The sequence below is a fragment of the Sturnus vulgaris genome, chromosome 8 (genome assembly GCF_052056855.1).
Source record: "Sturnus vulgaris isolate bStuVul1 chromosome 8, bStuVul1.hap1, whole genome shotgun sequence".
Taxonomy (NCBI): Eukaryota; Metazoa; Chordata; class Aves; order Passeriformes; family Sturnidae; genus Sturnus; species Sturnus vulgaris.
Window position 1 is genome coordinate 32,763,810 of NC_142250.1, and position 13,343 is coordinate 32,777,152.

General features: G+C 41.4%; 1 protein-coding gene across 1 annotated transcript; it reads left to right on the top strand.

Moving 5' to 3' along the window:
• Positions 1-223: 223 nt before the first annotated feature.
• DENND10 (DENN domain containing 10) lies at positions 224-9,800 on the top strand. The gene is made up of 9 exons (XM_014886817.2): positions 224-327; positions 812-1,008; positions 2,114-2,193; positions 3,689-3,837; positions 4,040-4,151; positions 4,532-4,632; positions 5,719-5,826; positions 6,383-6,477; positions 7,139-9,800. The coding sequence occupies exons 1-9, from the start codon at positions 282-284 to the stop codon at positions 7,313-7,315; spliced, it is 1,065 nt and encodes a 354-aa protein (XP_014742303.1). The 5' UTR covers positions 224-281; the 3' UTR covers positions 7,316-9,800.
• Positions 9,801-13,343: the final 3,543 nt, after the last annotated feature.

Sequence of the window (13,343 nt, forward strand, 5' to 3'; positions counted from 1 at the left end):
GCTCCACCGTCCTTCCCACCAGAACCACCCTAGGATTCTGTGACGCACACAACAAAAAAAGACACATTTTTCCCAGACCCCTTTTCCCCGTTGCTGCCGGAGAACAGGCGGGCGGGTGGCAGAGGAGGAAGCGCGGGGAGCTCTCAGTAAATGGCGGGGAAGGGAGGCGGGCCCGGCCGGGCGGGCGGAGCGAGGCCGTGAGGGCCGGGCGGGCCCCGGCGGGCGGAGCGGAGCCGTGAGGGCCGGGCGGGCCCCGGCGGGCGGAAGGCGGCGGAGCGAAGATGGCAGAGCCGGAGGCGCAGCTCCTGCGGGCCGTGGGACTGATTGGTGAGGGCCGGGGGAACCGGGCCGGGCCGGGGGCGGTACCGGGGCCCCGCCACGCTGAGGCCGCGGGCCCGGGTGGAGCCGGCTCTGCCTGTTGCAGAGCTAAGCCGTGCACAACTCGGCCGAAGTGTCTGAAATTCGCGGCTCCCGAGGTTTGTGTTGCGAAATCAGCAATAGGGAAAATCATAAATGAGCTGCTCCGGGTGCGTGTTCCTCAATACCGTGCTCATGTTGAATGTGCGTTCAAACTTGGTCCTTCTCTGACCTCGTGAAGCAGGTCAAGAATGGGAATTTATTAATATTTTAAAAATAAAACCCATATCAGAATTCCTGCCTTAAGGCTTAAACCATAGTGGCAGAACTGGATGTCTAGGGTCAGGATAAGGTGGAATTTTAATCTGATTCCAGGAAACAAACCTGATTAACCCATCAATTTACTTCCTTGCTGCTGTTTGGCATTCTCACAGTGAACATCTTTCCACCATAGAAAAAGACACCAACGGAGATGCTTTGTGGGTTTGGTGTTATCCGTCCGTAACAGCTGAACTGAGGACTCTGTTGCTGCGAAAATGCTGCCTTACGGATGAAAACAAATTGCTTCATACGTTTGTATTTGGCCAGTATAAAAGGTCTTGGTTCTACATCACAACGGTAGAAGTTCAAGATTCTCCAGCCTTGAAAAAGGTATGACTTGGTGGGGTTTTTCCTTAGAATGAAGAGAGGGCTTCTCCAGAGCTTCCTCTGTGGGTTAAGCAGTTCTTTCCTATGGAGAGAAAGGTGAGGAAGAGAAGGGATTCAAGGTGTTGTGTGCTCACAGATGCAGCTCTGCTCAGGTGTGTCCAGCCAGTCTACATTTCATTTGTCACTAAGTCTTGAAATTGCAGAATGATTGTAATATTCATTACCCAATTCTTTGTGTTAATATATAAATGCTATTGTTAATATATTTCATGCTGCTGTTTCTAGTCAACTTGCACTTCAAGTTCAGCAATTTTTCCCTCTACGAAGTTTGTTTCATAGTGTCCAGAATCTTGTTCCTGTAGAACTTGCTGCCTTTTTTTCCCAAAGGATCGAGTTATGTAGGTACTTTCTTTTCCACTCCACTGATTACTGGAAGACAGCAAATATTGTTGTATCTTCTATCTGTTCCCTGGTATGAAAATCATTAAACTGTTGGTTAAGTCTGTTCGATTTTCATGTTTCATGCTATGTTGTTAACTAGAAATGTGGTTCTTTTGTGTGCCCACAGCAGAATTGCTTGCCTTTCCTCACTCCAAGTTTATATTTCTTATGATGTAAAATAAAATTAAATGTCACAGTGCTGTCTTCAATAGCTGCAGTGGGAGATGCTATTTCTGGAGGGCACATGAGCCTGGTCATTGATGCAGACTTTCTGTCCCAGCCCACAATCGTTTGATTGAGGAAGTTAGAGTAGTTCTGTTTGTGGGCCTGCTATCTGTGTATTTTTTCCAGTCTCTTTCTAAATATGTTGCTGCTGTCTGCTTCTGCCACCTCCTTTGGCAATAAATTCTGGAAGTTTCCTCCCTGCTATGGAGACGAAGAATGCCTTTCTGTTTTTTAATAACCTCATGAGATAAGAAGAAAAACAACTCTTGTGTGTAGGTTAAGTAAAAGATAGTCTGTTCTAGAGCTGAGTCACATCAGAAATCCTCTGTCCAGGCCATTCCTGCAGTTAGGAACTTGGAGCCTTGGCAGTGAAGTGACCAAGACTGTACATGTGGGGTCATTAACTGAGCTCTGTGTGTTTCTGTGCCTGTGTCATGTGCAGGTGACCCATTTCTCCATTGTCCTGACGGCCAAAGACTTCAACCCAGAGAAATATGCAGCCTTCACCAGGATCCTCTGTAGGTCTGTATAAAAGCTGGCCTGAGGTACTGCTGTGTGGATGCTTAGATCTTGCCAAAGCAAAAGATTGGATTCATTGTGTTGCATTTGTTCAGACAAATTGCTGGAAACTCAGTCCTACAAACGAAATCTGATGATAAAAATTCTTGATTTGAGCTTGTTATATAAAGTGTTGTGTGAATGTCAGATATTCATTGGGTTTTAATGTGTGTCTTCTCCAGACACACACCACCACCACCCTCACACTCGTTTTCTCTGAGAATATATTTTTAGAAAGTGTAAATGTTTGGGAAGATGTCAGTGCTGGACTTAAAGGTCACCATGTGTATGTTGAATGACTTGTATCCCTCCACAACATCTTTGTATAAATGCTGCTTGCAGCTCCCCTGAGCTAAGCACAGCACCCTGGGATGTTTTGCTTTTCCTGTAGGGAAGTGAGAGCCCTCTTCCAACCAGAAAACCTCTTTTCCTTGTCCTGTTTACTCACTTCCCTTCATGTCCCCATTCTCATACTCCCTGCTTTTTATTTTGCTTTTCCTTCAGTTTCCAAATTAGTTTGGTCCAATTCTTGATACCAAGAGTATTCCCTGGGATTTTGCAGTTAATTGGATGCAATTGTGAGGTTATTGTGCTCTTGGGACTTACTATATATAATGCAGACTTGGGAATGCCTTCAGGCTTACCAATTCTGCAGGGCACTGAAAAACTGAGATTTGTTCATTTTTGGTGATACATTAAATACTTAGATTCACTGTGGATCACATTTCTGCTGACTTACCAGCTAATACTTCCTTTCAAATCTAGAATAGATTCTTCTAAGCATGATAATAATTGAGCTTCAAATGTGATGTGGCTTTGTGCAATAGCTAGCATGGAAAATGTGTAGTTGACAGCTTCAGTGCTATTCCTGAAATATCTTAACCTGTAAAATAGGTTACAGTGTCTCTCTGCTTCCTGAAACACAGCTGACAGTGCACGGGTTCTCTCAGTGTGTGCTGCTTCTGAGTCATTTTGGGGCTTTAATGAGTATCAAGGACATGTTTATATTTTTCTTTCATCATTTAGCAAAGAAGAATGGGAAAAGATAGTTGGATAAAAAATTAAAAGCTACCCAGTCATAGTCTGCATGTAATAACAGGAATTACTGTGGTAGTTGCTTTTTCATTAAGCAGACACCTTCCAAGTCTGCAAAGAATTCTTTGTCTGGACACCTGCCTACACCTTTGGGGTGTGTTTCTATCTCAGTTCATGCTGATTCATTCATAACATAGAAAGCTGAAATAAAAATACGGGGTTATTTTAAATTCTGAAAGACAGATATGTTTGTTGGAAGACTTCTAGTTTAGTCTTTAAAACCTCAGCCAAGTGTCCAGAATAAGAATTATTGCCAGCAATATTGCTACTTGGGCTACTGATTTTTTTTTTTTATACATATATGTGTATATATATAGGTGCAGTGATTGCAGTTAAAATACCAGACTCTCTTCTTTTCACACAGAATCTACTTGAAGCATGGAAGTCCAGTTAAAATGATGGAGAGTTACATTGCAGTCCTTACAAAGGGCATCTGCCAAAGTGAAGAAAATGGATCCTTCCTCAGCAAGGACTTTGATGCTCGGAAGGCTTACCTTGCTGGCTCCATCAAAGGTTAATCTCTGCCAGAGTCTCTATTCTGATTGCTTTCTTACAGCCTAAAATACAATCTTACATATTTTCATACATGTTTTCATGTATGCTTCAGGTAAACTGTGCTGACAGTGTTACCTATGCTGTTATTATTAAGCTTCTTCAAAAACATGATAATATCAGCCTATAGATCTTCTATAAAATAATTTTCCCTCTTTTCTAGATATAGTGTCTCAATTTGGAATGGAAACAGTTATTTTATATACTGCACTGATGTTAAAGAAGAGAATTGTAGTGTACCATCCTAGAATAGAAGCTATCCAGGAATTTACCAGGTACTTTACCAATTCCTTCCTTCCTTCCGACCCCCCCCCCAGAAGTCCAACAAATTTTCATTGAGAAAAAAGCTTCTATTTTAAGGAAAAAAAAAATCTATCTTAAACCTGTTTATAGAAATTCTGCTGAATTAATCCCTCTTAAGGTTTAGCTGTATGTTGCTCAACTCTGAGAAATTTAATGGTGGAATGAATGATAAACTCTGCTTCCACTGATAGCAGAAATCTCTACAGTTCATATATGTGTATATTCATATATATATCCCCCAGATGAGACCTAGTCATAATTGTTCTTTTTCATGGCATGCTTTAGTTAGTGAAGCTTTAGTTAGTGTAAGTAAAAATCTACTGTGTCTCAAGTTGCATCCTAATCTCCCTAGGACTTTGCCTGCTTTAGTGTGGCATCGACAGGACTGGTCAATTCTTCATTCATATGTGCATCTAAATGAGGAGGAACTGGAAGCATTAAAAGCCTGCACAGGTAGTGATAATTTATTAATAAAAAATACCAGGAAAATTCAGTTTCAGCTTCTGTTGCTGCAAAGCTGTGCACCAGGGAACTTTGGAGGGAAAAAAAGGTTATTTTGCTATTAATGCTATTGATCAAAGTTAAACATTATTTTCTTTGGAAAGAGCAAATCAACTAAACAAGTATGTGAGAAGATAATGAGTTAATCTGGTGACTTTGGGTGGATCCACATCAGTCTATCCCTAATCACAGATGCAAAGCAGCCTTGAGACTTCTTTCATGCTTTGATTGGAGGGATCAAAAGTCTTCCTGCTGTAGAGAAGCAGCTCACTTAGATAAGCTACATTTTTCCCAGGTTCTACACATCACTAGTAATGTAATGGAATGTTTATTTTGCATTCCTAACTCTGAAGTCCCAGACTTCTCTTTTGATGGCAATGAAGTCTGAGGCTCCTAAGCACGGGGTAAACTTTACCTGTAGGAGTTTGGTCTGTGTGACACACTGCTGTGTGTGCATAATGCTTAATGCATAATCCAGGAACAGGCCCTTGTTTTATGTAGAGGTTACTGTGACACATCATGTGGCCATTAAGAAGCTTATTTATAAGAATATGAGCAAGGAGACTACTCATCTTCAACATTTCTACAGCTCACTAAGCATCTTCCATGGAGAAAAACTGCTCCAAGTTTGCTCATCTGACATGCTATGAATAAGAAAATCTCCTGGGTTTATTCCTCTGTTCCAGTCTAATACTGACTTCGTGACAAGAGGCTCCAGAGTGGAGATTTTTGTAACGAGAAAGTTGCAAATGACTAATTTTAGTAGGGAGGCAGGAAGAGAGTTTAAAATTTCAGATTGATAACTTGGTGATATTGCTGTAGTGTTAGCAGTTAATCCATGGTCAAGGCAGTTCTAGAAGTCGATTTTTAAGCTCCTTGGAAATGAAGCATCTGCTGAACACTTGTTGAATGACTGATAATATCAAGAGAGCAGCCTCCTGGGTCTAAGGGATATTGTGTCAAATACTCTTAGAACAGACTTTAGCACTGTGATTTTTATTCATGAAGATCCTAATCTTGCTCAATTCCGTGCTCTAGGTTACATCGCTGGATTTACAGACTCTGAAGTGAGCAGTAGATCAGACCTCTATGATGTGTATGTGAATTTGGCAGACAGTGAGATTACAATATCACCTGTAGTAAAAGGTTGGTTGTTGTTTATATTTTGGATTTAGAGGCAGTTTATTCCACAGTTGACAGTAATTGCTCAACCTTCCTGTAAGTCAAACAATCTTGAGCTTTCTTCCATCCAGGTTTTGAAAAGTCAATATGTAAATTTCTGTCTTCATTTTATTGCCACCCTGGAAGACTGGTTAAAGTTGGAATGTGGAAAGATGTGCTTTGTGTTCCAACAAATGCACAGTTGAGATTTCATAACATCCATGTTAGACATGGAAGAGACTTTCAGCTGAATGAAGAGATACTACATAAGCTTTTAAAAAAACATGGTACTAAATACTTGAAGACTGGGCATTATTTGAAAGAAAACCTTGTATGTTGCTTATCATCTTGCTGCTCCTTATCACTGCTTTGGGCCACTTCAGAGGTACTGGCTGTTGACACAAGGTTATTGCCTTTACCAACAGATTTCAAATGACAGTTCATGAAAACATTCCTCAGTTTGGTGTATTATTCATATGCATTTCTAGATATCACAAAGAAGATGATTTTATGTGTGCTGTTTCGTATTTTTCTTACACAGAGGCAATGACAATGGGAAAACTTCACAAAGAAATTGGACAACTAATTGTTCAATCTGCAGAAGATCCAGATAAATCAGACAGCCAAGTCATTAAGGTTAATATTTTATTTTTAAATCTAATTAAATTCTATTGCTAAGTCTTGGCAGAAGGTGGGAGTAGAAGGAAGAGTGTCACTGAGAATCAGTCAGTCTCTTCTACCTTCTGCCTTTTTACAAATTTGCATTTTTATTCATCATGCAGGTTTTTAAGGATAGCTTAGTTTATATTATCTCTTGGGTAACTACATTGCTGAAGAACGTTCAGAAATTCTATTGATTTTAAGACTGGTTTCCCAGTTCTATTCCACAAGGCATGGATTTTTCTCAATGTTTTGTCAATAGTATTGTCATTACCTTGGAAAGGTCCTGCTAAATATGGTTTCTTAGCTATGAAGCCTGATTTTTATGATGATGGCATTTTATCACTCCCTCCCCCATCTAATATTAGACATTTCACAACTGAGTGACTTAGTCACAGAGCTCAGTAAGGTCAGGAGAGGAGTGGTTGTGCTTCCTTTATTCAATATAGCACAAGAGCAGGCTGAAGAGCTGTTACAAGTTTCCCTCAAAATAAATGGGGGTCTTTATTTTAAGTGAGCTACTTATTTATCATTATTTCCTTTTTTGTTCTGTATTGATTGTTTATTTTAAGTGTATGTGAAAACCTTTTAATACCTAATACTATATTCATGGTTACTTGTTTTTCTGTTTCTTAAGGACATTTCTCTGAAGACAAAAGAAATCTTGGCTACTTTAGCCTCACTTACAGAAGTTACTGATGGCAATGAAAAACCAACCCTTAACACTGAGGCCCTGAAACAAAAGCGATTTCCACCAGCCACAGAAAACTTCCTTTTTCATTTAGCAGCTGCTGAACAAATGCTCAAAATCTGATTTTGATGCTCTGCAGTGTTATGGACCAATTCTGAAAAAGCTGTTTCTGCCATCCAGATAGGTATACCTGGTATTTTATATGAAAAACTAAAGGTATGAGTCAATGTCCTAGTTGCCATGATGTAATGCAGAATATTGGAGCTTGACTGGGAACATTCCTGGTGTCATTATCCCCCCAAGTCTAACTGTGTGCCTATGGCTCCTGTATTTCACACAAGGTGAGTGGATATACAAGTAGCACAGGCCAGTGTCCAGGCTGTGGCAGACATCAGTGTAGTGGCTGTTTGTCCTGCACATTCCAGAGGCTGGACAGCTCTGATTGTCTGCCTGGGGTCTGGAACTGCATGGAACATGCACATGGCTGCAGCACATGTGCTGTGAACCCAGCACAGCTGGGATGTGCTGATCTCTGCACAGGGACACCCTGAACATGCAGCTCTGAGTGCTCCTTCTGGGCTTCCAGGATTGTCAGCCTGTCAGATGTTGCTCTGGCTCTGCCTGATACCTGGAAATCCCAAATAAATGGACCAGTTCTCTCTTTCTACTTGAAAGTGTCTAGGTGTGAATAAAGGATGTCTGGGAAAATCTAATGTGGTAGCCTTAGTATGAAAAGGAAGGGATATTTTGAAGCTGAAGTGTGAGTTGAGCACCTCTTTTGGACTCTTTCCTTAGAGGTTTCCCCCCTTTCACTCCATCCCATGCCTCTGATGGAGGGATAAGATACAGGATTACTGTGCTTGAAATGGGGCTTCCTGGGGGGGTCATGGATAAGTGCTGCCTTACAGCTGGAGTCACTTAAGAAGTTGTTGGGGCTCAGCTGAGAAGAGACCTGGCCATTCATTCCTGATCCACGTGAGAGAAAGTCAGATGAGTCAAAGCCTTATGCACCACAATGCTCAAATGTGCCCCAGGCAGAGCAGCAGCTTCTTGAGTGACTGGAGCTGTAACAGGTACTGTCTGGTGGTGCTCTGGGTAAAGTAAATCTAGATGGAAACTTTCATAGTGAAAACTAGGAAAGAGTTTAGAGAAAATTAAAATTTGCCTACTTGTTTGATTGCACAGCCGTAACTCAAGAGTGAGATTTTGGTTTTTTTTTTTGTTTTTTTTTACTGAGTAGCCTGAAACTAACTGCTTTACAATCTTCTGAGAAGAATTTAGAGTCTGTAAGGAAATGCTCTGAGCCAATCTGTATTTGTTCAGAAATGTCCACAAGTCAGTCAATTCTGCAGTAGCACTTTGTTATAAGAAAAAATAACCTTTTTTCCTGGCCTTTGTACAGATAGGCTGTAGCATGTGGTTTTACATAGAGATTTTATACTTATGATTAAAACTTTAGTAACCAATATTTATATTGTTAAATAATTGGATGTTTGCTATTCTGAAACTGGTAGAGCTCATCAATAACTATGTGCAAGCAATATTGGTTGGAAAAAGAGGAGTTGTGCTATGTACGATACCTTAAGAAAATCTGTTTTAGAATGTGATTAAGGAATGTGGCACCTGTGTATACAATGGGTGGTTATTACAATCAGGAAATGAAAGTGCTTCAGAACAATCCCCTATTTTCAGGGGTGTAAAATTCTGCTTTAAACACTTAGTCTGAAGTTTAAATTCTGAACACAGTAGCATGTAATTTTTTTTTTTAACTTCTGAGAAAAATACTGCAACTGCCTTAGTTTATCTGTAAGTGCTCTACAGCTTTTTTCCCCATTTGCCCATTCATGGTTTTTATTAATGGTTCTTTAATATTGCTGCTTCTGGTTTGGGACCTATAAAAAAGATTAGAACTGCAAAATTATGCTGAAAATTCTACTCACGACCTAGTTTAAAGTCCACCGAAAAGAAATTCTTTAACCAAGGAAAATGCTTAAAGAATCTGCTGATTCTGAATCTGCTTCAGCCAGCTGTCTACACCACAGTGTAACTGAGAAGAAATTCCCATCGTTTCTTATTAACAAACTGCCTTAAGGCATATCTAGAGACAACCACACAAAGCAGAGGAGCTCAATTGCAAACTAAATCTTGAATGCCTGTTTTGATCTCTGTTCTGGAAATGTTTCAGTTGAAAATCTCAGTGTTATATTAGATCACCTGACGTTTGTGCAACACAGATGAAATACAATTTTGCACTTAAGGAACTGGACTCATAGCATGCTTATGCCTATTAAAAAATTCCTGAACAGTCTGCCCTTTAATTTATGTAAATTTATTCTTGAATAGTTGTGACCATGGAGTCAGAAGCTTTAGCTCTTAGTTTTGCAATACTGGGATTGAGCTATGGTTTGGTCTTTAGGTTGGAAATGTTCAAACACTTCTGATGATAAAATTGCTGATTTTATCATCAGCACTGTACAAGACTTATTGGCCTCCGTCAGCTTCAGTGTGTTCAAAGGATTGTCTTAATGTTCTTGCATCTTCTCAATGACTTTGGTCACTGTTCCTTTTCAAAAATGTTTAAAATAAAATAGAAAATTTTGCAAGGTCAGGACAGGAAAATACTTCTATTTATTTCTCACTTCCCTTTCCCCAGGATGCACACAAGCAGACTGTGGGTGCAGTTGTTCTTTTGCAGTCAGATGACATCCTTTCTTCCTCTTAGAAGCAAAGGCTGTTTAAAATGAAATTTTTATTCATACTTTTCCATCTTACTACCTTTCTGTTCTCAGAGAAATAAAAAATGGTGAGTGGTTAATGCACCATAACATCTCCACTGCGTTTGCAGAAATTGGAGGGTAAGGAGTGAGCAGGGCAGAGGCTTGCAAAAGGGAGCAGGATAAACACTCAGTCCCTGCAGTTGAGATTTTGCTGAGTAAATTGGGTTACTTGCTTTACTGCTTTCATCCTGGGGTTTTAGTTCCTGGTATGAGCTGCCCTGCCCTGCTTCCCCTGCAGGCAAATGTGTGAAGGGGGAATGTTCAATGGAGAGCAGTGTAATGCTTTGTAACTGGAAAAACTTGACACGGGTTTATCCGACAGAATCCATCTTAAATGTCCTGGCTGCTTCTGCTTTTGGCCTCTGACTGCTCCTGAAGTGGCTACTGAGGGTTTGTTAATTGTGTGGTGTGAGATGTCAGTTGAAGCAGCTCCATTTCTAGATAAAAAGCAAGCCATAAAGCTCAGTTAGGGAGTTCCCAGCTGCCTCACAGTGCCTTACACCCTTCCCTAGGCAGCTGGCTGGCTGCAGTCTGACTCAGAGCATCTCTGGTCAGGTGAAGTCATTCCTTGGAGCTGCTGTGTGATGTGGGATGGGAGGAGACTCCAAAGCTCTTTCCTGAGTGATACCGTACTGCACGTGGTGTTTGCTGTTTGGTAGGGAAGGAGCTGCAGTGCAGGACTCCCTCCCTGCCTTCATCCTTCCTCCACCCCCGGCATGTGGGGAAAAGGAAGGATCAGCATGGCTGTGTTACAGGCCTGGGGCTAAAGCAGGGACACAGTTCCAGCTGAGAAGGGCTTTGATCTCAGTATTTCTTAACATGGGAGTGGCTGATTTTTTTTTTTTTTTATTTTTTAAGCTACATTAAAGGGGCCTGAAAGGCTCACTGGATTTTCCTACATTTCAAGATGACAAGCTGAGTGGGTGAGGCACAGCATCTTGTGCTGTACTAAGACTTCTGTTTTCCTTGAAGCGGAAAGCTTCCATCTGTTGTCATTCACCACAACTTAAACTGGTTCTACCACTAATGCACTGTCACTTAACACAAGGGCCAGCTAAGGCAGGAGACAGACCTGCCTTGGGCTGGTATGTTGTTAATCTGTTCCACATTACAAAGGAGAAGGTTTCCTCTTCCCAGGTCCCTCAAACATGATGCTTTGCTGTTTGTCCCAGTCTTGTTCCCTGACTTGTACCTCTGGACTACCAAGTGTCTGGTCCTAGGAGTTCTGTCTCAGTGACTGGCTCAAGGCTGAGGATGCCAGGGCCTTTCTAGCAACATATTTTCCCTGCCCTGATTGGGAAAGCAGCTGAATCAGCCAAGCTGACAATTTAAATGGCAGGCACCTGCCCTCCTCTTCTGGAAAATTCTGGTTAGGGCAATAGAAACATTTATGAGAATGAGGGAAAGGGGAATTTAATAATCCTAAGTAAGCTAAGTTTAATATGGCAAATTTCAACTCAAGTATTCAGTAAGGAGCTGGTGGAGTTTGAGAAGGGGCAGCTGTAATAACAGACACTATTACCAGACCTATTCCAGAAGCCTTACTCATGAAGTTGTAATGACATCAAGTTGCTTAAAGCATCCAAGTGTGTTGCCAGTGAATTTATAGCTTGTCTAGTTACCATGACAATCCAAAGTTCACTAATATATTCTTTTCTATTTGTTGGCTTTGCTTTACTCTTAGTTTTTGGTGTTTTTTGCTTGTTCCCACTGTGGTTCACGTAACTAGCATTTACTTTAGCCATTCTTAAATTATGTTTTAAAAAAGAGTGGGGATAGGTGCAGGTCTTCACTGTAGTGCCAGTTACTGTTTACTGAGAGTGGAATCAGACCCCTTCTGCGTTTGCCTTTGGTATGTGACTGAAATAGGAACAGAGAAACATGGTTTAGATCATTTAACTGCAGGATCTTATCTGTGCCTCTGGTATTAAAGGTTTGGAAGGAGACAAACACTTCACCCAGAGAGGGAGGCTGAGGCTTAAGCCTGTTCCACCTGACCCTGTGGTACAATCATGGAATGGTTTGGGTTGGAAGTGACCCTAAAGATCATCTAGTTCTAACCTCCTGCCAGGAGCAGATGACATTTGGCTCAGCAGACCCTTTGGTCTGACACAGCACAATTATCTTCTTGATCCTGATGAGATTTTACTGTGTACTGAAGAACAGCACTCACAGAGGCTGAGTGAGCCTGCAGAGTTCAGTAGGTGTAAACAATCCTTTACCTTTAAAAAGTCACTACAGTCCTCCAGTGGAGTAGTGCAAACTGCCAATTACAGACAGCATCCATATGATCTTCCAGGAACAGCTTTACAGCATGTTCCCTTCCAGGTCCTTAGGATGTGCTGCTGCTCCTCTTCCCTTGTCTGACCTTTCCCTCCAGTAAGTTGTTAGAGGAAGGCTCAAAAAAGGCAGAACTCAAACAAGAAATTAAACTCAACCCCCAACTTCCTGCTTTTGTTCAGTGCCAAAAGCACAGCAGGAGTCTCTCCTTGCAAGAGTCCAGGCTGCTATTTTTCCTGACTTTGCTCTGTGCTACTCTCTTCCTGTAGGATGGATTGGATTGGGCAACCATTGTTTTCCCACACTGTGAAAAGAAATCCAATCATCCAGCAACAGTAGAGCAGTGACCTGCCTACTGTGACCTAAGGAAGTTAAATGATGGCACACTTGTCATAATCACTTTCACATAAATAATTTTCTGTTATTTAGTGCTTTTCCATCCTTGTCACACAACCTCAGCAGCAGGGATTGTAGGAGAGGTGGTTCAAAAATCACTGGAGATGTTGTCACAATGACAGGGTCTCCTGTAAGCTCTTTCTGCAGCTCTTCCCAGACAGCTGAAAGTCTCTGAATAATTACATAGGATCAGCAAAACGTGTCACCTTGCTGATCAACATACCAAAAGGATGCCACATATCAAAAGAGCTTGCTTTCTTTGGATAAACACGGCCAACCTGCAAAAGTGGAATTCCTCATTGTCCAGGTCAGAAAGACATGGTATCTCCTCCTGGCTTCAGTGTAAAAAACCAAGTTCTGAAGCTCTGGGGCCATCAGACCTTGCAGCTCCTTCAAGGATGTTTAGAAAGCCAGGAATGAATTGGTAGCCATGTTTGACACCCATTTCCTGAAACTTTTTAAACACCTAAATTAAAGCAATATTCTACTGCCATCAGGGTTGCTTTGTCTAATATCGCTTCAATGGGCTGCCTCACTCATGTTCCATCCTCAAAATGAGCATTGTTATATCACTGAAAACATCAAAGTGTTCTGAGAAGAACCAGCTGGACTTTACCCACAAGAGTACTGATGTCAAAGCCTTCACCAGCTGGGTTCCTAGAAAGAAGTGCACCAAAAGCTGCAGCAGCAGAACAAAC